General features: G+C 38.6%; 2 protein-coding genes across 14 annotated transcripts in view; one reads left to right on the top strand and one right to left on the bottom strand.

Moving 5' to 3' along the window:
* Nucleotides 1-24,703, top strand: part of RALGPS2 (Ral GEF with PH domain and SH3 binding motif 2) — a 141,216-nt gene that overhangs the window by 81,222 nt on the left and 35,291 nt on the right. For all 12 annotated transcript variants that reach the window (XM_021404115.1, XM_021404114.1, XM_021404112.1 and 9 more), the window contains 3 exons: nucleotides 52-178; nucleotides 23,121-23,258; nucleotides 24,184-24,274. In XM_021404115.1, coding sequence (XP_021259790.1) covers nucleotides 52-178; nucleotides 23,121-23,258; nucleotides 24,184-24,274 — 356 coding nt within the window. The remainder of the gene's footprint in view (nucleotides 1-51; nucleotides 179-23,120; nucleotides 23,259-24,183; nucleotides 24,275-24,703) is intronic.
* On the bottom strand, nucleotides 4,897-20,311 carry ANGPTL1 (angiopoietin like 1). 2 transcript variants are annotated; one of them, XM_021404123.1, is made up of 5 exons: nucleotides 20,055-20,311; nucleotides 13,774-14,631; nucleotides 9,109-9,302; nucleotides 7,196-7,466; nucleotides 4,897-6,248 (listed from the first exon to the last, which is right to left on the bottom strand). In XM_021404123.1, the coding sequence occupies exons 2-5, from the start codon at nucleotides 14,594-14,596 to the stop codon at nucleotides 6,061-6,063; spliced, it is 1,476 nt and encodes a 491-aa protein (XP_021259798.1). In that variant the 5' UTR covers nucleotides 14,597-14,631; nucleotides 20,055-20,311; the 3' UTR covers nucleotides 4,897-6,060. The 2 variants fall into 2 exon arrangements, with proteins under 2 accessions (XP_021259798.1, XP_021259800.1); XM_021404125.1 differs by having other exon boundaries at nucleotides 13,774-14,628.

Genomic DNA, 24,703 nt, shown 5'->3' with positions numbered 1-24,703 from the left:
GCAATCTTAACGATCAAACTTCAACTCAACTCATTGTGCTTTTTTTTGTAGTTACTGAGTCGGAAGGATAAAGCCACTTTTGAAAAGTTGGAGTATGTTATGAGTAAAGAAGATAATTACAAAAGGCTTAGAGATTACATCAGCAGCTTGAAGATGACTCCCTGTATTCCCTATTTAGGTAAGCTGAAGTGGGAAATGCCACTGAAAAACATTTCTCTAATGATGACACAAACTGAACACTGATGCTTAAACGTACACAAAACTGTTTTAATACTTCAGTAAAGAATATAGAACCACTGGTTGATTCTGTGTATTCTGTGCATGGCAAGAAATAACTTCACCAGCTTCGGGAAGAAAGATTCTATTAAACCTCACAAACACTTCAAGTTTTACATACAGGATCGGTTTTCTAGTCAATTATTTTCCCATATGTTGTATAAGTACACTGACTTCTGGAAAAGCGCTTACACTATTATTCTTGCTAGCACTCTTGAAGACCTAAATATTTGAATGTTACAGTAATGCTGGGCTTTAATTTATGTGAAGCTGTAAATCACCAGCTTCTGATAAATAAATGCAGGTTTTAGGGTTTGGAATGTGCTAAAATCTGCAACTATTGTTGCATTTAGTTATTTTAAGATGACAAGTGTAACTGGATATTTACCACTGCCTCAGATGTATGGGATAATAGGCTAAATTATATTCCTTTGTACCTGTGAAAGCTAGATAAATGCTTAGTATGAATTGTTTTGGTCGCCAAGCTGATCTAGCATTACTCGATGTCTCCAAGTTTTATTTTGTTCAAGGTGCTCTTGCAGTGTAGCCTTTGTTTGGTCCCATAAGGTGTCAGTAGTTGTGTAAAATTATGGAAATGGTTACTCATTTTCTTTCCTTCCCCAGGAAAAAAAATGATATTTTTGTTGATTTCAGGTGCTCTTGCACCTAAGTTCAAGGTGACTTCCTGTGATCATTAAAATGTAATCTCTTGATGCTGCTTTTTAATATTATTTTTTAAAATAAAATTTGACAGTCGTCTTTATGCTGTGATCAATATGTTCATCACAGTATTGCATCATTTGGTTCATGGCTTGATGGTTGTATCTAGAATACTTTTAAAATGCATAATAGTTGCATTACATCTGTGCTTTCGACTCAGAAAGAAATGCTTTACTGTGCAGAACTAATAATAATTAGAAAGAGCACTCCTGTAGAATTTGTCATTCTGTCCTCATTTTTTATTTTCGTTTTACGTTGGTAATTGTTCATGCCTTTAATGGAACTTTGAAATATTCAGCATGAGCCTGTTTTGGCTGAAGTGCACGTGTGAGAACTGACAGTGTGGTGTATTATCACATGCTATCCTGTTTGTTAACAGAGCTATTAAAACTGGGCCTCAATTAAAAGGGGCAAAAAAGCCAAACAGGGCGTAACGTAATTAAATACAGCATTTTGTACTTTAGCCATTAATGCATATGCTTATATATGAGCTGCGTATGGTTCTGAAATAGAATTTCTAAAGCTTCTAGAGGCTTTTTACCCTATATGCTATGATTTATTAGATTTGAAGCCAGGCTCAAATGGTTTCCTTGCCAATTATAAAGTCTCAGGCCAACCTGCTTTTAGATTTTTTCCAAATCTCGTGATGCTCTGTCCCGTGCCATTATGGTTTTCTAAAACTTAGGCTGTATGGAGAATTATTTACACTCCGGTCTATTTGTCAGGCATTTTAAAAATATTGTCTTACTACCTGCAAGTCCATATTTAGAACATTGTTTTCCAAATTTTTAGGGGATTTTTTTTTAAAGTTTTGTTCTGTTACAGATGTTTTCCTCTTTATACATGAGAAACTTTGTGTAACTTTTTGGTTCAGATTAAGTTTTTGGCTTGACTTAAGAAATTGTTGAAGTCAAATGTTTTTTAGGAAGAAGGAGGGTTGAGTGCTTTGCTCTGACTGGCTGTAGTTAGTGTTTTGTGACCTGGTTTCCTGTAGTAGGAATTCTCAGTAATGAGAGTGTCCCTTGAGCCTATAATTCTCATCAGAAAAAGCAAATTCCCACTGGTATGCTCCTCTAAAATTAATTTCTTAAGGTTTAAATGCATGGCTAAATAAAAAAAAAAAAAAATTGCTCTGCAGCTACAGTCACAATGAATTTGCATCCATCTTGGAAGGTTGACTGTGGAGTCCTATTTCTCTCATTTGATCAGAGCTTTTCATCTCCAGAAACACCTGAGTAGATTTGCAGGAGTATTATTTCCAACATTTCTTTCCCAAGGCATTGATACTGATCTGAGAGTGATATGGAACAGAGGAACCTAACTTGCTTAGTCCCAGCTGCCAGTTATAATTCCTGGAAGGATGGTTTTCTGCTGTTACTTCTGGTATCAGGATCACATGCAGGCATATTGCTGCTCCTTGATGGAACTGTGCACAGAGGTCTACCTAAAAGCTGGCTGTTGGAAATTCTGATCATGGCGTGTGCTGTGGAGGGGATGAATGATAAGGTCCCTTCCTTCTGCTGAAAAAGAAGGGTTGAGGCTCCCTTCAGCATTGATGCAGACGTCCTGAGGTTTCTGTTGTCCCCTACGCTGCTCTTCAGAAGAGTGCAGAGAATCAAATCTTCCACAGTGAGCTTTGGGAATCCTCTCCAAAGTAATGCTGGTCTTGGTGGTGAAGGACAGTGTTCAGAAGGTCATAGGGAAGGTGAGCACATAGAAGTATCTCAGCTGCAGTTTCCAGGACTAGTGTTTCACCCTTGAGAGTTCTTGATTTGTCCATGCAACCAAATGTGGACGTGGATATTGGTTTTTTTTTTTACTCTCTAAAGTTTAAATGCTTTATTGTGTAGCTTTTGCAGTGAAGATGGTTTCTGAGCCACAGGAGTACAGGTTGTTTTCTTACTGCTTACCGCAGCTCACTGTGGACAAGACAGAGACATTCTTCCATGCTTACCGAGGGGGGGAAAGAAATCCTAGAAAGCTTTTCAGTTCTTTGCAGCAACAAGGAATGTCTTGATTCCAGAGTTCTGGAATGTCAAAGAAGAGCAGCACATGGCCTGTGGGTTCCTAGCCTAAATGTGAGGGCTAAGAGCTGTTCAGGGGCAATAAATGGGTGCAACATTAAGTCCTCGTTGTCTGTTCTGGGATGTGTTAATGCAGTTGAATCACCTGGCCCACTAAAGTGGTCAAAACAAATGGAAACTCTGTATATGATATGTTTTGCCTTGGAACAAATGCACTTTCTCAGAAGGAGTCTTACATGGAATTCTGACAGATCTGAGGTTGCGCAATGAAACGAGAGCCATGTCTTGAGAAGTAAGGTTTTTATTTAAACTAAACAGTACTACCTTGTGAAATACTTCCTTAGAGCTGTCTTTCAGGAACTGTATCCAGAAATGGGAAAACAGATTATTAAAGTGTTCATCTGCTGACGGTTCAGCTACTTCGGTGGTGTTGTTTGCAAATAAACTTTGGAAACGTTTTTGCAAACTGTTTCAGGCTTTAGTACAGTTTAAACATTTTCAAGGTCAGTTTGGTTATATTTGAATTGACAGTACAGGAATGGTGGATGCTCTGCCCTTCTGGGACAAAGTACTTCTCAATGTCTAGTGCAATAAGCTTGAGGGAAAACTGTTTCAGAAAAGTGAGAGACAAAGCACGAAAACTTAGTCATTTACACAGCTTAGAATATTCAGCCCCCAAATTGCTGATGTAATTGTAAGCATTTGAAAGTAGAAGTTTGCTGTGCCGTGTAAACTAACTTAATAAAGAGGTGCTGCATTCTCCCTCCTTGTAATCATGAACTGGCAACTTTAACGTGAGTTCTTTCCTCTTAGAAAATTTGTGCAATCAGAAGCTTTGAGGTATATTTGTAGTAATGTTTAGTTGACTTCATTCTGTAGTTTTAAATGAAAGGGGACTGTTTTAGATATCTAGTAAGATTTAATGTAAAGGCTGACTGCAAACTCATTTCACTAAGGGATCTCTGCAAAACACACCTTTCGCTGACTGTGCTGAATAAACAAACGCTGGTTTTGTAGCGGGCAGTAGATTCTTGTGGTAAAACAAGATCTCCTCCAAGCAGATGAAATCTGTAAGTTGACGTAACTACAGCTGACAGAAGTGTTCCTTAAAGAACCAGGTCATTTTCAGTTTTTAAACTTACCTGAACTGCTTTTCTAACTAGCTAGCACAGAAAAGAAGAGTCGACTAAAGGTGGCTTAAATTTTAAGCATCTGCAATTAAAAAAGCATTTTGTAGAACCCTCAATCAATGAGGTCTGTACCAAACAAATACTCCTTGCTTGGAGACCGCTTTCAGTACTGTAATCTTAAATAGCATCTGTTAAAATTCTTGCAAGTTGGGAATGAAATATGCTGGAACCGATTCATTTTTATTTTTTCTCCTTCCCCCGCCCTCAGCTAAATATTGTTGGAACTCATTGGCTTTGATCCCTTGACCAAAAAATCAACTGCAACCCTTGAAGCCATATATGGCCAATTAAAAACTTATTATGGAGAATGTGTTTTGAAACCAAAATGCTCTTTTCTCTCCTCTGAATTACGAATGATGTTTTGTGGAGCTATTGGTGTTGATTAATTTAGGTATAACAATAATATTAGATTCTTCTTTTAGCTGCTAGCGTTTCTTAGGCTAAATGGGGCAAAGTTCTTTTAAAACATATGAAGCGCCAAAGAAATGTTTTGGTTGCATTTCAGACCAGCATATTTAGTTCAGTGTGGTATCAGATTAAGTTACAGAAGCTGTATAGCTGGGTACAGTTATTAAATAACTTTATACTAGGAAGAAAATTTTCATCTCAGACTGATGGCTCAAATGAGCATTTTGTTATGTCGTATTTTGGAATTATATTGATTTGGTGCTGTATATTGTATGGCATTTCTTAAAGGTTGGAGAAGTATTTTCTAATCAACTTCTCAAATTACGTATTAATCCCAGTGGAAGTCAGATATCCAGAAGGCAAAAAATTTAATATAGATAATACTGGAGTAGTATACACAGATGGGGGAAGGGAAATGCTGATGTCACAAGAGCAATCCACAAGTTTTGGGGTGGCATGGAGAATACACTCAGAGCTGATTCCTGATCTGTCAGCAGGAAGCTATGTTGGCACGATACAGGCTGACGGGTAGAAAACGTTTGTTAATATTGTGAGATTTGATTCTACTCTAAACTAACATGTGAATATCTGTTCAGGCCTCGTCACTGCTGATGGAAGCAGGGGAGAATCTCCAAGTGTATAGTCCTGATTTTATTATCAGGACTTCTCCATTTTGTCATCAAAGTATCAGAAGATGGTTTTAAATAGGATGAAGGATTTGATTGTCTTGTGTTCATAGAACTAATCTTTTTCTCTCATTAGGAACACTTTGTGCAAGCGTTCTACAGAAGGTTTGACATTCAGATCTTAGGGAATTCTTACACCATTAGGAAATTTTTTATGTTTAATTCACCACTTTGAAATAATTATTTGTTGCAAAATCTCCCTCTGTTGGAAAGCTAGAATGTCTTCAGTTTTTTAGGTAGCTTCTGGGAGTAAGTCTTAAACAGTAATATGAAGTCAAATTTTCATTGCAAGTAATACCGACATTTTTAAATAAATTGTTAAATAACTGGTTAATTTTCACATTAAAGCAAGACAATGTCATTTCACATATTTACATTTGAGGATTGAGTTGGTCTGAAAAAGCGTAAGCTTTTTAAGTGAAAAAGCTCCTATCTTGTCATTTATCTGGAAAATTTTTTTTTACCAGCCTTAATGATTCATGAAGTATTTTGGACTCAAAGATAAATGCGCGTCACAAACGTGAGCATCTGCTTGTGTTGAATGCATGTTTAAAAAACACTGCCTATTACAGTAGAAAAGGTTTCTTTAAAAAAAAAAAAAAAAAGGCAGGGGGGGCAACTGGGGAAAAAGGAAAATAGTAGACCTGCATTTTGCAGGGACAGATTGTGCAAAATAATGATTTGGAAGTAATATTTTATTTTTCTGTAACTCAAGCACTGGTAAGTTTATACTTGATCGCTGTGGGATTTTCCTCCTCAGTCTATAGGTCTGATCATCATCTGAACTGCTTTCAAGGAGTAGGAACCTCCCCGGTACTCAGCCCAAAATATTCCGTCCTGGTACTTGCTCCTGTAGTGGCCTCCTCTGTACCACACTCCGTTCAGGTTGGAGTGTGCACACGCGTTGTACCACCAGCCGCCTTTGTGGAAATGAGCGCAGTTTCCTGCGGGACAGAAAGAAGGAGGCAAAGTCAGTGTTAATGGAGGAGAAACGCTAGAGATCAGCAAACCCTTTCACGTCCTGGCTTAGTCTCAGAGGGGATTTTCAGTGTCCTGTTGCGGTCCTATCAGTTGCTGCTTCTACCTGAAGTGTGTATTCTGTTGTAATTCCTATTGCCTGGAGGGAAGTGATTTGCATAGTATTTAACGCGACAGCCGAAAACTAAGGAAATCAGCTCTTCTCAGAATACCAGCAGCACTTCTCAGTGAGCTAACGTTTGAAGAACTTGGGTTATGTAATGTTTAGAAATACTTCTGTGGAAGTAACGTGACTTGATGCAGTCCCAAGCAGCGCTCGGGTCTGCAGTTCCACAGATCATTGCTTGCAACTCGTGCCTTTACTCTGTCAGGCTGCTATGAGTTTGCAGAGTTTGTCTGGCTTTCTGGTTATGGACAGCTGAGGAAAAAGCAGAAACTAATTCTTCAGTGCTGTTGAATTATTACACTCCCCACTTCTTCTCTTATCACTAAGGCTTTAGGGGAAGGCTGGAGGAAGGGAGTCAGAAAGAAGCAACAAAGTGTTCTTCAAGGAGAGTTAAATGAAGTGATCTGCCCATTTCTCATGTACTGTCACGTGACTAAGAGCCTGTCCACAGCTGCAGTTCCTTTGGTGCTGTTCAGAAGCTTCTGTTCATGGAGTTTGTTTTTATGTGGCCTCGCTATTCTGGGAGATCACCTGGGAAGGTGTCCTGACTGCAAAGCATCACGTGCAAGTGGTGAGGTTGTCATTGAGCTAAGTTATAAGGTCAATGCAATTTTTCTTAATCTATTTGAAGCGTCCTTTAGTAGAGCTGTTCTATCAGAACTTGCATAGTTTTATTTTTTCTTTAAGGGTGATATCACTACTGGAATCTACTGGCTTTGTTTCTCAAGTACACGGTAGTTGCCTTACCTGAATACATGTCTCTGTCTCTGTCCAGTGTTGTAAATTGCTTTCCGTTGTGCCATATCATGGAATCGCCTGCGTTTCCTTGGTATGTTCCTAAGCGTAGCCTGTAGAATTCATTTTCGGGCTCCAGGCGAAAACTGCTGTATTCTGCATAGACTTTCTTATTGCTCCAGTCCTCTAATTCAATCAGTAGTCTGTAATTATCCTGATTGGTAAGCATGTAAATATTTTCTAGTCCCAGCCAGTACTCTCCATCGATGTTTCCAAATCCTTTCTGTACAAAAGATAAGAAAGGGGGGTTCACTTCAGTTTTTCTTGTTCATCAGACTTTTATCAGCAGGAGTTTTGTAAACGAATGGAACAGGGATACTGAACACCTTTTAAGCTTCAGGATAACTGCTCAAGACATGCATTTAAATGCTTTATTTTGCTGCTTTGGGCCATTTATTCACTGCTAGTTACTAATGAACTGCTAGCAGAATGAGGTAGTACCAGAGTCATTAAAAGTGGCAGAGTTATCAGTTGCTGCATGCAGGCACACAGAAATCCTCAAAGTAGAAATGTAGGCATAGGGGACATCCATGCCATCAGCAGTGCAGCCTGCAGCTTGCTTAAGTCAGCTACAGTGGTATGCCTTTAGGCACTTGAGGTTTGGTAATAAGAATAGTAAGAATACAATCTTCAGCCAATGCAATTGAATGTCTCTATTTGAATGGTGTATTGCTTGGTATCAGCTTATCTTGTCAACACGCTGGAGCTATTAAAATGAGAAAGCACTTGGGGGCAAGCTTGCTCAAGACTGACCTGTCAAATGCCAATTATAGACTCTTAATACACTTCCAAAGTATTGTGTTTAAGGTTGCTTTGTAAGATGCTACAGCTGCCTTATGATATTTTGAGGGATGTGGGGAAAGCCCACCCACCGTTCTCAGAAGTAAAGACTTGGAATAACTGTCAAAGAGTAATGGTTAAATTCTATGAATGTAGTGAATAGAAAGTGAAAATCCTCATAGTAATCTCATCATTTCTTTGCATATATGATAACTTTAGTGTGAATGAGTTAAATGTCTGTTTCCTCTTCAATATAATGAAAATGACAACTGAAAGTCCATTTAAGGTGAGCACACCATCAGGGGAGGGCTATCCTGCATCTAGGAAGTTAGCACGATTAATTAAAAAACAACAACAGATTTTCTCATTTTCAGCTGAGTGTAATTATTCCAAAGCAGCATGCTTTTTGGCCCAGGTGTATTGCCTGATAGTGCACAATATCACAGTAATAATGTCAAGTAAGAACATGCTTCCCTTCACAAGCCCTACATCTTGAAGAGATTTCTAGTGTAATTCTAAAGGTGTAAGAATCGTTTCTTTTAATTCATTACTAAGAACATTTTTAATTTGAGGCCCTGATTCTACAAATCTATTAGTATGCTTAAATGGATAATTTCACTGGCTGAAATTGCTTATTCATAGAAGAGACAATGAAACTTTTTGAGTACTTATTGTAGTTTGCCTGCTAACGGAAAGCATGTGTTCAGTTAGGTCCTTGTAACAAATGACTTCCCAGTCACTGTCTAGAGTAACATCTCTTCACAAATGTTGTGTCGTGCATTACAAACACAGACTGTCTCAGACTGTCAGTCAGTACAAAGTGAAGTAATGCATTCAATGAAACAGGACGTTCCCACAGAAATATATCCATCTCTGAGGAAAGACCCTCCTGCTTTTGTACAGTTAGTTTCTTTTATAACTCAAGTGACTGTCTATTTCCAACTCTTCAGTGTTTATCATTCAGTGGAAACATTTGGAATGAAGAATTCCATTGGGAATATTAACACCTTCTTGATTGCAGTGGATAGCATAGTCAAGCATCGCACCAAAATGAAGATGCTGATTTTCAGCATTCCAGAAATTACCTTGTAACTGTCCCAGTTCCTGAAGAAGTTGACGGATCCATCTGTTCTCTTCTGAATAACTGCCCATCCTCCAGGGTCTAAGCTGTTCTCACACCATAGCTGCATTGGTTCGTTGCTGTTTTCGGGTTTGATCATATAAATCCCACTGTTGGAATACCCAGCATCTTTGGCGTGTTGGCAGTCTTTGAATGGACCTTTTTGAAAAGAACCTCTGTAAGCATTCAAGGTTGGCTATGCGGTGCACATTGTTCAAAAATGTTTGGTATTGCAGTGAAGGACTTGGAGACAGTGGAAAGTCAATAATTCAGTTAAGGTAAAATTACCATGAAAAACAGCGTAAAAAGTTGCTTTGCATGTGTACATTAAAATATAAAATAAATATATAGTATTCTATTTTTAATAAAATACTTTCTTTGCTAAGCAGATAATACACTTCAGTTATCAGCATGTGGTTTTTAACCGTTTCTGGCAAAGATTTATGCTCTGACTCTTGATGCTGAAGAAGTGTGCTATGATTTGCATCTGTTTTCTCCTTTACCACTTATACCAAAGTTGAATGGCAGTTTATTTTGTTGTCGTAGTGTACTCATTTGAACCTGGACGGTTGAAGACAAACATGAAGAAAACCAGACACAAAGCACTCAAACCAAAACAAAGCCTCCCACACTTGAACACACAGTCTTAGAGAGCTACTTAGTGCCAGAATCTCCAGATCTGGCATTTAGGGAAACGGAGTATTCTGACGCTGCATCACTTTTGTTTCTGTGTTCTTACAATGTCCAAGGAGCAGCCTGCTAAATAAGTGTAGGTAGGAGTCTGCGCAAGCTTCATGTGTTGTCTGTTTGTGCTGCATGTGGAAGTGCTGCACTGAGGAAGGAGATAGGCAAGTGGTGGCGGATGGCGTTTGAGCAGCTAACAAGGCCCACGTACGTGTTCTCAGGTTGATGATTCTAAGAAGTGCTGTGACAGGGCTGCTTGAAAGCTCTATTTTGGAGCGTCTGAATACAGGCTTTACAAACAGTACTGACAGAAGAGCATACAGTACGAAGCATGCAGCTTACATACCTCTAAACTCTTTGTTTGTTTGCCTTTCCCTTTCTGATAATATTTTAATCGACTTTTTTTTAGAAAAGTATGTCTGCTCGTGTGTCGTTACTTCAGTTGAGCTGATTAGAGACCAGCTATTTAGTAATGAAAAGCAGGTCATGCTCTGATGGCTAGTGAGTGGTGGATGCCTTAAAGGTATTTGAAAGCTCAAACTCAGTAAATCTGGAAATAAATTACCTACTGCTTTCTATTTTTTTTTTTTTAAGGCTCATTTTCTTAAATCTGCTTGGAAGTTCAGAGAAAATTCTCATCAGTCACAGAAGAAGCTAATGTGCAAAGAAGCATAAAGGATTGTTGTTGAGGTTCTTTAATTAAAAGCAGAGGTTGAGTGAAAGTGACCTTCATTGCACATTAAGTTTCCAAGACAACAGCAAATTGAAAAGCATTCTTCTTTTTTTTTTAATATATTTTTAAGGTGTCAGTTGCCTGTTACCTAAGTCTATAATTAGCAGGAAATCCATAGAGTATTTCATATTAATTATCATGCAGAAAGTTTGTGTATCTGATGAAGGTGACTTGCAGCTTCTGGTTGCAGCAGTGCTTGCTGACACTGAGCTGTAGTGCTGTGCATGCTGTGCGGTCAATATTTGATTTTTTTTGCCATTCTTTTAGTGCTTGCAATAGTAGTTTAGGAAAGAAATACACTAGCTCTGCTACGTGAGTGGTTTTTCCCCTTGCTCACAATTAAAATTTCTGTGTAGGTTGTGTAGATTGCAACATCTTTATACGGTGGGTAGATGATCTCCTGGGCTGAGTTTGATGTCATTTCCTTTCCTTGAGCTGTCTCAAGTAAAACTGGGCTCTGTATGACTGAACACAGAGGTTGCTCTAGAAGTATTCTCGTGAAGCAATGATTGCATTAGAAGAACTGTAAACAGAAGTAGGTTTTTAATAATATTAAACATTGAAAATGGCTCAATTAGATCTGCCATGTATTATTTCCTACGGTTTCCTCTTGAGGAAGAATTGAGGGCAAGTTTTTGCATAGGAGAACTGAGCAGATGTTTGGAGTGATTTTAGGTGATTTAGCTTTTATGGCAGACAAATTGTAGTAGCCAAAGTCATTGAAGTTCAGCTGGCGTTAAGATCACAGGATGTAATTTATCTGCTTTTTGATGCTCAGATTTGTCTATGTCCTTACTGTAAATTAGTCTTGAAGTAGAGCTGACAAACTTATGCTTCTAGCATTAGGGAAATCCCAGGACTTCTGGTGCATAGTCATTTTTTTTTCTGCGGTGTAAATTTTGTTACATCCAGTTATTTAAAATTGCTGGTATAAAAAGAGATCCATTTCTTGTTCAGTGGAAATGCTGAGATTGGGAAAGCCTGAAAGATTCTCCACGGTGTTCACTGTAGTGTGGATGTGAGTGTAGGGTCTCTGGAAAAAAAGCTGTAACTTTGAAATTCTGATGCTTTTAAGTTCAGTTAAAGGTGTATTGCCTACGTAAGGAATAGAAATCTTCTACTGTTATGTGATATGTATGGATGGGAAGTGACCTCTGGAGATCATCTAATCCAGCTCCCCTGTATGTTCTGTAACAGTCTGTATGCTAAGCTGTTGGGCCAAACTGACTTTTTAGTTACAGCTTTTAACTAGTTTTAAGTTAGAAATAACCTGATAAGATCTGTTACGTGTTTTACTTCTGAAATGTTTCAGAGGGGTGATTTAGTACATATCAAATTCTGTTGTCTTATCCTGAGCAGGTGACAAAGAAACTAGAATCGTTTAAGCTTCACACAGGGGATTATGGTCAGTAGTAAAGGAAAATCCCAAAATAAATCAGGATGTATACTTATGTTGTTAGTTGAAATGCATTAGCAGTAGAGTGGGTTGTGCATGTGGAGTTTTCAAGTGCCTGTTCATTTTGTAGCTGCTTTTTTGTTTTAAAAGAAATGCAGGAAAATTTGGGGGTGTTGGCTATTACTGCAAGGATTTAGATAATTGTGACAACTGAAGTTCACAGAAAAATTCTTCCTTAATTTGTAGAGCAACGTTAATGCAAATTAAAGAGCTGTTCTGAAAATAAGATTGGCCTTCTGTTCCCCCGGAGTTTTTTGAATTTTGCTTCCCCACTAGCAATTTAAAATGCACATTGACCTTTCCATAAACTTGTTGTGTGCTATTACGTTTGAATAATTTAAACTTCCTAAGCATACTCTGTGCTCCCCTGCAAAAATGGATTAAAATTCTGGGCTTCTAGGAATTAGTGGGTTAATGAAAACTAGTAGATAATTTAATCTGCCTTATTTCACATGTACAGCAGACATATAATGAGAGAAAATGATACATCTAAAAAAAACATGCAACCTCGAAGCATGGGTTTTCTGGGAAACAGGAAATCCCTATTTTTTAGAGTTATACTTCTGCTGCATGACCGGACATTAATACTTTATATTAGCTGTTTCCTTTGTGTCATGATGTGTGACTTAAATTCTCATGACAGCTGGCATTTGAGTTGGGCTTGTGCTTGAGTGTTCTACAGATCTGAATAAAAGTAGTTGTTCTTTCCATCGGCAGCTAGACGTTTGTGTTGTTGTGGAATAGTCACAAATAAATGTTTGCCTTCAACTTGAGAACTAAGCTGACTTTCGAGCTGTAACTAAAGGCAATTTAGGGAGGAACAGAAGGGGTTACTACTCCTTTGCTGTGCAAGCTGACAGAAGCAAGAGCAGGAGTTTGTATGGATGCCTATGAAAAACATGACTTGTTTTTTCTGAACCCTTAATTTCTTTTTACTGTAATTCTGATAAAGGTTTAATAGAGTTTGGAGTGAATTCAAGGCATCTCAGTAGTAGTTAATTTTCTTGTCAGTAGTTCTGTTTGTAGTGAAAAATGAATTTACGTAACGGTCTAAGGAATGTAACACGAAGCTGTGCTAAAGTCCCCTGTATGTATTTGCATAATATTTGTGATGTTAATTTGTCATCCTTCTAACATCAGATTGCAGTGAATGTAGTTACTCATTTTAAATGTTCGAAGTTGAGTGCATCTGATTAGGCCCAGCCTTCACCTATTTGGCCTCTCAAACTTGTTTCCCTCTCAAGTGTTTCATCCATCACTGTGCAATGCTCATCTTAAAGCACATCAGAAATTAAGGAATAAAATTCTTCCAACAGGATTAACTTCTGCCAAGTGTGTATGCGTAACTCTAAAGGACATTTACTTAAAATTATTTTGTTTATTTAAGGTGAATTAGCTTCTCTTGTATTCGCTGTTGCTGGTTACTATAACGTAGTCACTAAGTGTCTTCAAAGAAAGAGTAATAGATACTAGAAAGCACATGCTGAAACTGAATTTTCATCCCCGTAAGTAAAACCCAGCTGGAGTGCAAAGCCCCGGCACTTTGTAACTCAAAGGTGTTATTTCATAGATTGCAATTTTAAGCTATAGTTGCAGAAGATGCATTTGTTGAAATAGCCAATGTTCAGAAATCCGATCAGGAAGAAGGGCTAGTTAGACAAGGTACCTCTCATTCTTCATTTTAGTCCTATAGTCGGGACAGTTTCTTTCAGAATTGGAGGAATCTCAAATTAGACAAATAGCGATAGGTTACTCACCTTCATTAATTAACGCCAGTGGTGGAACTCTGAAAGGACTCTTGGTAGGAGAAGTAGCTGGGTCAGGTGGTGGCCTTACATCCCTGTCTCTGGGGTACCCTGGGTCTCTCTGTATCTCATTCCCTCCCAGGAGAACGGGAGTATATGGCTGACTGTTGGGGATGTGCTGCGGCACTACTTGGACAAGTGGCGGGGACCCATGGGTGTCCTGCCGTGAGAAGATTCTCAAGCACTGCTCTTCCAGCAGGGAGATGATGACAGACTGGTTATTTACAAGATCAGTCAGTGCTGCGTATTTTACTTCAAGCTCCTTGTATTTCGTTGCCATCTTCAACATTTCTGTCGTAACGTTAAGGACTTTATTTTCCAGTTGGGAAAGTTCAAGTGAGTTATCGCGCTTTCGGATTATCTCATGCAAGAGTTGCATATACAGTTGAGTGACCCGAGAGTTCATATTACGGCTTTCTTTCCTCAGCAACTTTACTTCATTCACAATGTTTCCATCCACGTCTACCACCAACTGCAAGATGTCAATCTCGCGTTTCTGCTTGGACAGCACATCCTTCAAGTTCTCTATGTCCATTCTCGTGACTTCGTCTTTTCTGTTACCAGTACCTGGTTCGTTATTCACACAGATTGGCCCTGTGATTTTTTGTTCTGGGACCAAGAAGGTGTAACCACATTTCTTCCCTTCCTCTCCACCGTCTGTGGAACGAGGATGCCTCCGTTGGGATGTTTTATTGAGGGTCGATGGTTCTGTACAGCGCCCGATAGACAGCAGTAGGAACAGCAGCACACCCAAAGTCCATTTCAGTATCTTCATTTTGAAGCAAGTGTGATGACTTAGAGAAGAGACTGCTGAAAAACAGAATATAATTATTTAGAGCCATAACTAAGGCTCCTGTACTGATTAAACTGCCTAAACTGATGGGTTTTGTCCTGCCTATGTGCCTGCAGACAAGTGTTTGGAGTCTATTGGTTGCAGTTAGATTCTGTTACAGATACCTACTGTTAAATAGTATATGCATACATATTCATGCATATGCCCACACATTTTTCAAGTTTGTATACACATAGACGTGGTAGACTTGAAAAACACATCTGTGCATCCACTTTGGGCAATGGTTTTAGGTACAATATGTGTCAAACAGTTGTCTAAATGTTGATGAGAATTATGTATTTAATTAGCTATTCAAATCTGTAAAGAAAGCCTATAATGTGATGTGATCTGTACTTGTGTATCCCTACTTAATTGACTTTTTTTTAACTGTTGACTCACTACAGTCATATCTTTGAGGATGTATTTATCCCAGTAACACTGAAGTGTCAGGTGTTTTGTCAGCTTAAATACCATACTGAGGTGTTTCATTCACATATTAAGAAAGTAATTCCTTTTAACTTTATGTAAATAACTAAAACGCAGTGATGAAAATACAAGAATATTTGTAGAAATACATGTTTTATTTACTTTGTTTTTAAATGTTTGAGATAATTAACAAAGATAGCACAAAAGTCAGGAGAAAACCTTGTTTCTCACGTTGAATTTGTCTTGTCGAGCAGATTGCTCTTCTCTCTCATCTCTGCTGCCGATCTGGCTTTCATTTGCAGTCTGCTGTGAGCAGCTGTACGAGGCCTTGTGCAGTGGCCTTTGCATGGTTACAGACAGGAACCAAGTAAACCCAGAGAAGGTTAGTAATTTTCATGCGGCTCCTGCCAAATTCAAATTTAAGTGCATTTGGCAATCCTGCAGCAGTTACCCTGAAGGAAAAAGCAGGCTAATACTGCTTCCTTTACCTTCAGCTTTACAGGTGATGACTTTTATACCAGGTCATTTCTCCCCGTTCTGTTGCTGACTTGAATATTATTGCTGCGTGCTACATCTGTTCATCTTCAGAGCGAATGAGTCAAGTTTTTATTTTTTGGCTTCACTATGAGCAGTGAATGCAAACCTCAGAACATGCTCTGTGCAATCAGGAATCGCATCTAGGATTCTCGATCGAATGGTCCACACTTGTATTACCAAGTTCTGCTCTGGAGGGGGAGAAAGTGTTTGCCTTTAACACATTGTAGAGTGAGAAATGAGAGAATACTTACAACCTTGAGAATGTTTCTATTTAAATATTTTTTTCTATATGTTTCACTCTTATTTTGATTACTGGTAAATGTATATTTTTTCAGAAATAAAAGTTTTGTTACTATGTCTCTGCTGAAGGAATGCATTCTATTAAAAATATGAGGGAAAGTATCACTTTTCTCTGGGACTAGATGTGTGTTTTCCTTTGTCAACTTCAGACTTTAATGATCACTGGAGCGGTGCTCAGGGTTGGATTAGTTTAGTTAGTCATTAGTTGAAATTTTCTGGTGAATCGTGGTAAAGACGTGGGAAACAAAACTGTGTGTGGTGTTGAACTTGAGAAGGATGAGCTAAACCAACTGTCTGAAGTTTGAAACCTCTGTAGCGTCCCTGAAATTATTTTTCAATAGTTTCAGTTCCGATGAAGGAAAAGCGACTTCATGGTGGACTAAGAATGAAACTGTAATAAAATTTCAGTATTTTACTATTTCTTCTTTTTCACAGCGTATAGCAGCTACTTCATAGCCCAACAAGGTGAAGAACGGTTTAGTCCCTGGCAGCTGTTTTAAGACTCTGTACAGTTACTTAAATGATCAGTGGCTTGGGGAGTAAAAGCAATACATTTTTCCCCTGAAGCACTTTAAAACTAAAATGAATATTTGAAAAAATGAAACATTTTGCAATGCAAACCCCTATTTGACCAGGTAGTCTGCAGCAGCTTGCTTTCCACGTATCTTTTAATTGTTATGTTCTTTTTGAGCACTTAAGCTCATGTGTTTAATAAAGTTTGAAGTTCTTTGTCAACGTATGTGCTGTCAGACCATAAAATGAATGAAATGGTCTATGTAGCATAACCACGTGAAACAGCTGCACAAGATTATGCCCTAGAACTTGTAGATAATGGAAACCTTGTATTAAACTCACTCATTCTGATATGCAGAGGTGAGTTTCTTCTGAGAATCTTCCTGGTAGGTAGCGTGTACTTCCACAGAAATCTTGACGGTGGAAAAAATTAAACATTTTAAGATGCTGTTGCTCCAACATCCCAAACTTAATGCTGAACTTGTCGTACAAGAGTTGGTTCTGTGTAAGATATTTACCTGGAGCTTTAATCATCTTAGAAGGAAATGAAAGCACTGTTTGAGAAATGTCCTGATGTTCTGGGCAAGCAGCTTAAAAAAAAAATTACAGACTGCTTGTCCAAAATATCCCAGAATGGTAGCCTAATATGTAAGACATTCAAATGACAAATATTAGAGATGGGGAATAGTTTGAGAATGCTTTGGTTTGTTTTTAGCTATCTGCACTGCAAACTATTTGTTCTTTGTTGAGCTGCTATGAGTGTAATGTCCAGCAGGATGTAGAATCTGGAGACCCACAGCAGAAATTAGGAAATCTCTTCTTTCAGAGCTGATGAAAGCCACCTCTCACTGGGCAGTGCAGGTTTTGTTGGCTGAATGTAATGGAAATGTTGCAAGTAAATGTGAATATAAGCTTCCCCTTGTATGGAAAGCATGGTGTCAGTACCTTTCTTTACCCAGGATATTTATCAAAAGGATTTGCTCTCATGATAAATACCAACCAGAGCCTTTTAGATAAGCCTCCATTTATAAGCACGTACAACAGGAAGAGAAACAGCCAGCTGAGATTTTTGTTTGTTTTTGAGCAAGTAAATGATATGGTGAGAGTAAAGGTCCTATGAGAATGATTGATGTTAATCTGAAAGCTCTGCTGTTGATGTTTCTCATGCACATACATTTTCTTACAAGCATCCTCTAAGCAGTTACAATTACTAAAGCCATCTGTATTCCTCCATCCCCACACAAATAAGCAAGTGTTTTTTAGGTAAAATCTGGGTCCATAGCACTAGAAATTATACTACTGTGGGGAAAACACTGGGGGGGGGAAAAAGTTCCCATGGATTCCTGATGCATCTGTGTACATCTGTAAATTACTTTCCCCTGTATAAACAAGTGCTTTTCCAGTAAGTCTTTGGTGGAATAACAGGATTGCTTTCAATTGTATTGACTGGAGTCCAGAAATAATACTTTCTTGGGTTTTGTTTGTCACACGGATGATGAATTGAGTGGCGGAATTCTACTTCTGAGATTAACAGGAGTCTGATTCCTTTTAGGAAAGGCAGCAAAAATATTCAGGTGTTTTTGAAGTACTCACTGTAAATCTATCACTTCTAGAAAGGATAGATTCTTAGAAATTCTCTGTGGGAGAGGTTTGTAGACCACATCGTACTAGGTATTCTGAAAACACAGTAAAACGCACAATTTTTGCTGAACTTTTAATGAGGATACGTTTACATTGGTTTGCACCCATCATGTTTTGTTGGAGCATTTTAAGAAGCAGCCTCAGTAGAGTGGTGCATTCTGTATTTGCAGATGTGTTATCTGGGGGCCTCCAGAACTCTGGAGCTGTCAAGCATCTAGCAGTGTTTGCTCTAGGAATTTCTGCTTCATTCATCGCTGTGTAAATTTCAAGGACCAGACTAATAGGACATGTTATGAACAACCAATTAAGCCCAGTAAAGCAATAATTAAAACCTGATAATAGCCGTGTAGTTATTGGCAAAAGCTTACATGGCATATTTTTTCCATCACGTTTCAGATCATTCTTGTGGCAACACCGTAATATTAATAGCCCATTCTTTGTTTAAAATAAGCTTTTCAAAACTCGAACTCCAAAGCTGGAAGACAGCAAGGACAAGGAGTTAAAATCTCGCATGTAACCATTTTATTGCTATCAAATTATTGACTCAGCTGTTTTCATTTGAGAGAGATTTAGGAATTGTTCTAAGCAGTGTAAATCAAAAGCTTGGGGAGTTATGAATGGATGGAGACTGGTGTCCAAAGCACATAATGTAGGCTTCAGATGGTTTTGGTGTAGTTGCTGTTGTGACTTAGGTTGTTCCTTTTAGCTTGTAAGAAGCACAAAAGAATAGTTTAAAAAAAAAAAAAAAAAGGCTTCAGAACTTGGAAAGGATCCATCTTTCTGTTTGTCAAGGCTGCCTCAGACTTTTTCATTCCATCCCTACTAAATTTTAATTAAGTTTGCTTCTGTAACTCTCTTCATTTCGAGTTACCCCCTTCACTCTCTCGCTGTGCCAGACGTTTCTGAGAGTTTAATGTGAATGCGCAACTTATAATCCAGAACAATGGAAAAGAATTTTTACCATATTCTCATTTCAACTCAGCATAAACAAAGGCAAAAGTACCGAGTTGTTTTAACAACTTCTTTATGTTTTTTTTCCTGTACTTTTGTCTTCTGGTTGTAAAACAGCCTTCTTGTTTCAACCATTGATTTGTAACTTTGTCTTTTCCCCCTCCCACCCCCTGAAGAACTGTAACAAAACCCTCTATTTTCCAAGGCAAACCGTTGCCTTGGCAGTTGCATTTCATTTTTATGAAACTGTTTGGAAACACACTACAGCTACATTACAACACGATTCACTTTCTTTTCGCCCATTACACAAATTGTAAAAGGAAGAGGCTAGTGCCCATCACAGCGTTTTCTTTGGATTTTCTCCTCCGCAATTGTGGTGCTACAAACTTAATTTTGTTTGGAACCAGTGAATGACTCAGGTTTCTTGACTGATCGTACAAATCCTACTGCTTCCACTGCTCAGAAGCAGCATAAATAAAGTTGTAGTTGGAAAGGCGCACAGTGATTGTACTTAGAGATGTGCATTGGTTTACTTGGGATTTCTTACAGTAGTTTTATTGAGGTATCCATTTTCTAGTAATGCTAGGTCCGTGCTGTAACACTGGATGAAATCCAGCTTCCCTGAAGTCGATAGAAATTTTGGCTTTTGCTTTCTGGTGGGATCTGAATTTCACATGAATACGTTCACAATATCCAATTGTCTGCGTAACAAAGAATCTGGTAGCGCTGATTTTTCAGTAACTTTCAATAACATTAAAATTACGGAAGATTTACAGCAGAAGAACAAGTTTCAGTTGATCCTTACAACTGGAATGAGTTAGTCCCTGCTCTTGGGCAGAGTGCTTTTTAATTCTTTCCAAGTTTCCAAAGCCTACCAAACGCCACAAAAATGAAGTCTATATTTTACTTGTCAAATTGCTGTCAGGCTGAGAGAGATTCGTTTGTTCTTAATTGCATGTGGATGGTAGATGCGCGGAGAATTTGCATATAGCTCGAAATTAGACTTGCAAGAAAGAATAACATGAAAACTTACCAAGAAGGAAGAATCCTGCAGCTGGTTTGCTGCCTCTGTCGTAGGTGGAGGCTCCGGAGGCCAAGTTGCCTTTTCTTGCAGTGTTTCCCGATGTTGTGGATTGTTAAGCTGCAGTTGGAGCTGAAAACTGCTTTTGTCTTTCTCTGTTAGATCCAGGCTGCGCTGGGGAGTTGGGTTTCTCCATGCGATAACCAAACTATTTAAATATAATTGAAGAAAAAGTTCCAGTATGTTTTATTCCGGAGGGAAAAAAAAAAAAAAAAGGCAATTTTTTTTTTTTTTTTTGGACAGAAAATCAAATATTTTCTAGTTGAGCAACAGTTATTTCCTTGAACCTTACATATAGTCATTTCTTCTCTCTACATTTTATCCAGCAATGTTTATGGGTACCTTTCATTACCAGAAAAAAAAAAAAAAAAGGCAATTTTTTTTTTTTTTGAACTGTGGTGTTGTACTCTCCCATGCAGAAGTGCACTAAGCAGCTACAGCTGACCCAGATTCCATATACATCACATTTGGACAGTTTTTTTTAAACAAACACGCCAGCCTCGGCCGTTCAGCCCACCTATGATGTCACCGCCAACACGGAGAGCAGCAGAAACTCCTCCTTCGGATTTCCTATCCGTACCCTCCAGAAAAGCGGGGGCAGGGAGGCCGAGAAGTCAGGAACAAGGAAAGATTGTTTGCCAGCTGAGGGGAGGGTACCATATGGCAACAGACTGTGCAAGAGTTCAGCAGGCAATTACAAATCAAACATTTTTACTACGCTGCCTAAAGATGCCTTTCAAGTTGTTACAGTGCTGGGCTTCATTTAGAAGAAAGATTCTTTCAGGCTGATAAAACTCCATTTGTGTTGGTGGGAATAAAAGGGGCAGCCTGGCTGGATACAACGGGGGAAAATGAGCCATTTGTGGTCTAGAAGAATGTTAATAGAATGTCACATTCAGTTCTTGACGCTCCCTTAATAAGAAACAGTTCTTGTTGGTAAACGCGTGAAGGCTCTGGTGCACGTGGGAGATGTTAGAGCTGGGTGTGATGGTTTGGGGTAGGCATCAGAATACTTGATAACATCTGATTACGGTTAGAAGTAGACAGAATAGAAGAGAATACAGCCAGTGAGGAATGCAGAACACAGTGCTGTTGGGTCAGGCAGCACTTCTGTGCATTTGTTTTACTGTCATCGATTTCTTCGCAGAAGACAAACCAGTTACACTGGGAAGAATGACCTTCGTGTGACTCCAGGGCCGTTTTAGGCTTTGTAAAAATGCACCAAATAACTTCAGAGAGCAGCTCTCTGCAGAAAAGCTCTTGATGTAGCTAAAAGAAAAATCCATGCTGAATTGCTCGAGTCATTCAGGAAGATAATTGTACGACTGGCTTCTAAACTCATGCATGATACTGCAGGTGCTTGTTCACAGGGAATTTCTTTAATTATAATCAGTAGGCACGATTGATTTATTTTTTTTCTACAGAAGGGTGAGCAGGCTTGGGCTTTTTCAGGCCTGTTTGGACGTTGCTTAACAAAGCTGAGTCCGGGATAATTCATGCAGTCAGGATAACCTTGCAATATAAATGTGAACATCTGATCTTTCAGATGATTCTTTCTATTTTTTAATAAGCTGATGTTAGCAGAATGGAAAACTGAGAATCTCAGTATTAGATCGGGTCATGTGTAATACCTTTTAATTCACTTTTTTATATGTCACCTTTCAACCACAAGTATTTTAATTTGTTTCTGTGTGTGTGCGCACACGCGCATGTATGTGTTGATTTTGGAGCGATGCCCAGAGTTTCCCAGCTCACATTTGAGGACTGTGCTGGTTAGGCGCTATACAAACACAACTGCTGCTCTAGTGAGATTGTATTAACAGTCTTCCACCTGTAAAGCCAAGCTTTTTGTTATGATTCTGGTTATACAAGGCTGAGTGTGAAGCAAAATATACTTTTAAAAATTCCCTGTGACTGAAACAAGTTTCTTCAATAATACTTTCGAGTTTAGATATTTTAACAGTCTTGTCGGATTTCTGTATTGTGAAAGATGTAGAAGAGCAGTTGCTTTTTAATGGCAGGATTAGTTGGTCAGGGTGTTTCATTTAATTGGGCTGAGAATGGTTAGACTTTGGGTGAAATTCTAGAGATGGAGCATTAAAGTAAGCAGTGTATCAATAACATGAACTTAGGAGGGTTTTCTCCTTATCCATTATCAAGGGATTGAAAGAGCGGTGAGATTACTGTGCTGGTGAGGAAGAAAAAAGATTAAGTCTTGGAGACCTAAAAATAAGGTTGGGTCTTAGCAATTACAGTGAGTATAAACTGCGTGATTCATGCTGCATTTCAATGCATTGCACTTACTGCCTAGTTAACTTTTCCCACGTTGCAAGTTGAGTTTGAGTTTTCATTCCGGTTGAGGAGTTGTAGATGAGATGTTTTTTCCTTCTGTTGCTTTTTTTGCGGAGTGGGAGGAATTCAGTAAGAGACTTCCTAACATCATTTTGAAACTTAATCAGGTATTTTAGCATTACATATTTACTGTGCTTCTTATTTGTCAAGGGGAATTCCTTGCTGGTAGTGTGGCAGAAAGAATAGGTTCATAAGTAGCTGTGTGTGCTCTTGTAATTACTTCTAAATTTAGAAAGATGCTGTCACTGTTCAAGGCAGTCAGCTAGTACAAGCCTGGCACGATGCAGGAGAAAAAGGATCCTTTCTGTCCCGCTGAGACTTGTTGTGCAAACTGTGCCAGAAAACCATGTGCCTGTACCCATGGCATCTACAAATACAGCTGAGATAGGGGTACCAAAACTAAGGATGAAATCATGGAGCGGAGCAGAGATTCAATCCCAGACAGGGGTGGTATGGTGATGTGTCTTCTTGGAAGTCCAGACGTTATTACTGTTTTACTTTGAGGTCTGAAGGCTCTCATAGATCTTGCCAAAGATCTCAGGCATATCCAAAGTAACCTACTGAGGGAATTTGTCAACGAGAGCAAAAAATTCTCTAAAATATTCTTTGTGAGTTTTTCTGGTAAATGTGAGACGCTAAGAAATGTTTCATTTTAATCTTGCTCAGGTATTTATCTGTCAGACTTGACGTACATTGATTCTGCATACCCGTCGACAGGGAGCATTCTGGAAAGCGAGCAAAGAACAAACTTAATGAACAACATCCTACGAATTATCTCAGACTTACAGCAGTCTTGTGAATATGGTAAGCTGGCATATAAATATTGTGGTGTTAAAGAGCAACTTCAAAAGCTTTGATATTTATATTTCATAATTCTGTGCAAGCAAGGCATAACCCTTTTGTATGCCATCGTTGCTCTCCCTTGCTCTCTCAGTTCAAAAGTGTACAAAGTTATTTTGATATTTTTGGTTATGATAGAGCATCAGCATGAGAAGAAGGAATAAAATTCTCTATTCCTTACATCACACATGTTTGCAGTACGTACTTTCTGGAGAAAAATGCAGAACACATTGCATTTTATAGTAGTTTTAGCTGGTACGTACATTGTAACTTGCATCTCTGTGTTCCATAACTTTGTGGTGATGATTTCTAAAAATAGTAAGATTGCTTTTGGATTATTTCTTTTTTACTGGAGATAATAAAACGTGTACAACTTGTCTTTTGGGCATTTACAGTGCTGTTCATACATCAGATAAAGTATTCTTTCTTCAAAGGTGGTCTCCCTCACAGTCCCTCTCTTCAATTCCTAGTAAAGTTGTAATGCTGCATTTGTGATAGTGGAAGGTGATATTAGCACAGGGTTGTGGCTCCACTGAAAGCTCAATATAATGAGAATGTGGTCTGTGAAGGAGTCCTCAGATAGAGTCCTGCAGGTCTGAGACTTCAGTTTGGCTAGGGGTTCTCTCCCACATCTCCCTTCCACATAATCTGATAAGCAGAGCAGCTCAAAGTGCTCTACAGGGAAGCATACTTGGTTTATGAAAGTGGGGAATGTAAACTCAATGCATGAGAATTTGAAGGAGTACAAAATTCAACTGCAATAGGGACTGTAGTTTGTACCTCTGTCTCACATTAAAGGGTAAGTGATCTGATTCTGTTTAAATACTTTCTGGAAAAGAACTTTGTGTATTGAACTGTACAGTGATAATGAATGTCATCTGTTCTCCAGATATTCCTCTGCTGCCTCATGTCCAGAAATATCTAAACTCAGTTCAGTACATAGAAGAACTACAAAAGTTTGTAGAAGATGACAATTATAAGTAAGTATGAAATGCTGTAACTGACTGTAATTCATGACAAAATAGCTTTAGAACATAAAGCCTGTCATTTTAAAATTCTGCTTACAGCAGGCAGTTGTCTCCAGTGCAAGTAGTGAGGTTACAACAGGGTCCCCTGCTAAGATAGGATAATTCTCAGCATGCTGGGTGGCGTGTTTTGTTCCTTTTCTACATCTGACTAATTAATCTACGGTCCTCTGAGTGCTCGTTAATGAAGAGCCCATGCTAGTGGCTCACATGTAACACTCCTTGATGGGATTCATCTTACTGACTGAGCAGAATGGAGATACTTTGTTCTGATGAGAAACGACACGCTAATCCATGCGTCCTGGTCCCAAGTTCTTACTGAAGGCTTTCACTTTTATAAATTTCCATTTTTTATTTTTATCCTTGGATTAGGTTACACAGTGT

This window comes from Numida meleagris, chromosome 7 (assembly GCF_002078875.1).
Source record: "Numida meleagris isolate 19003 breed g44 Domestic line chromosome 7, NumMel1.0, whole genome shotgun sequence".
NCBI classification, from domain to species: Eukaryota; Metazoa; Chordata; class Aves; order Galliformes; family Numididae; genus Numida; species Numida meleagris.
Note: the sequence above shows the minus strand (reverse complement) of the source record. Positions and strands in the feature narration are given on the sequence as shown.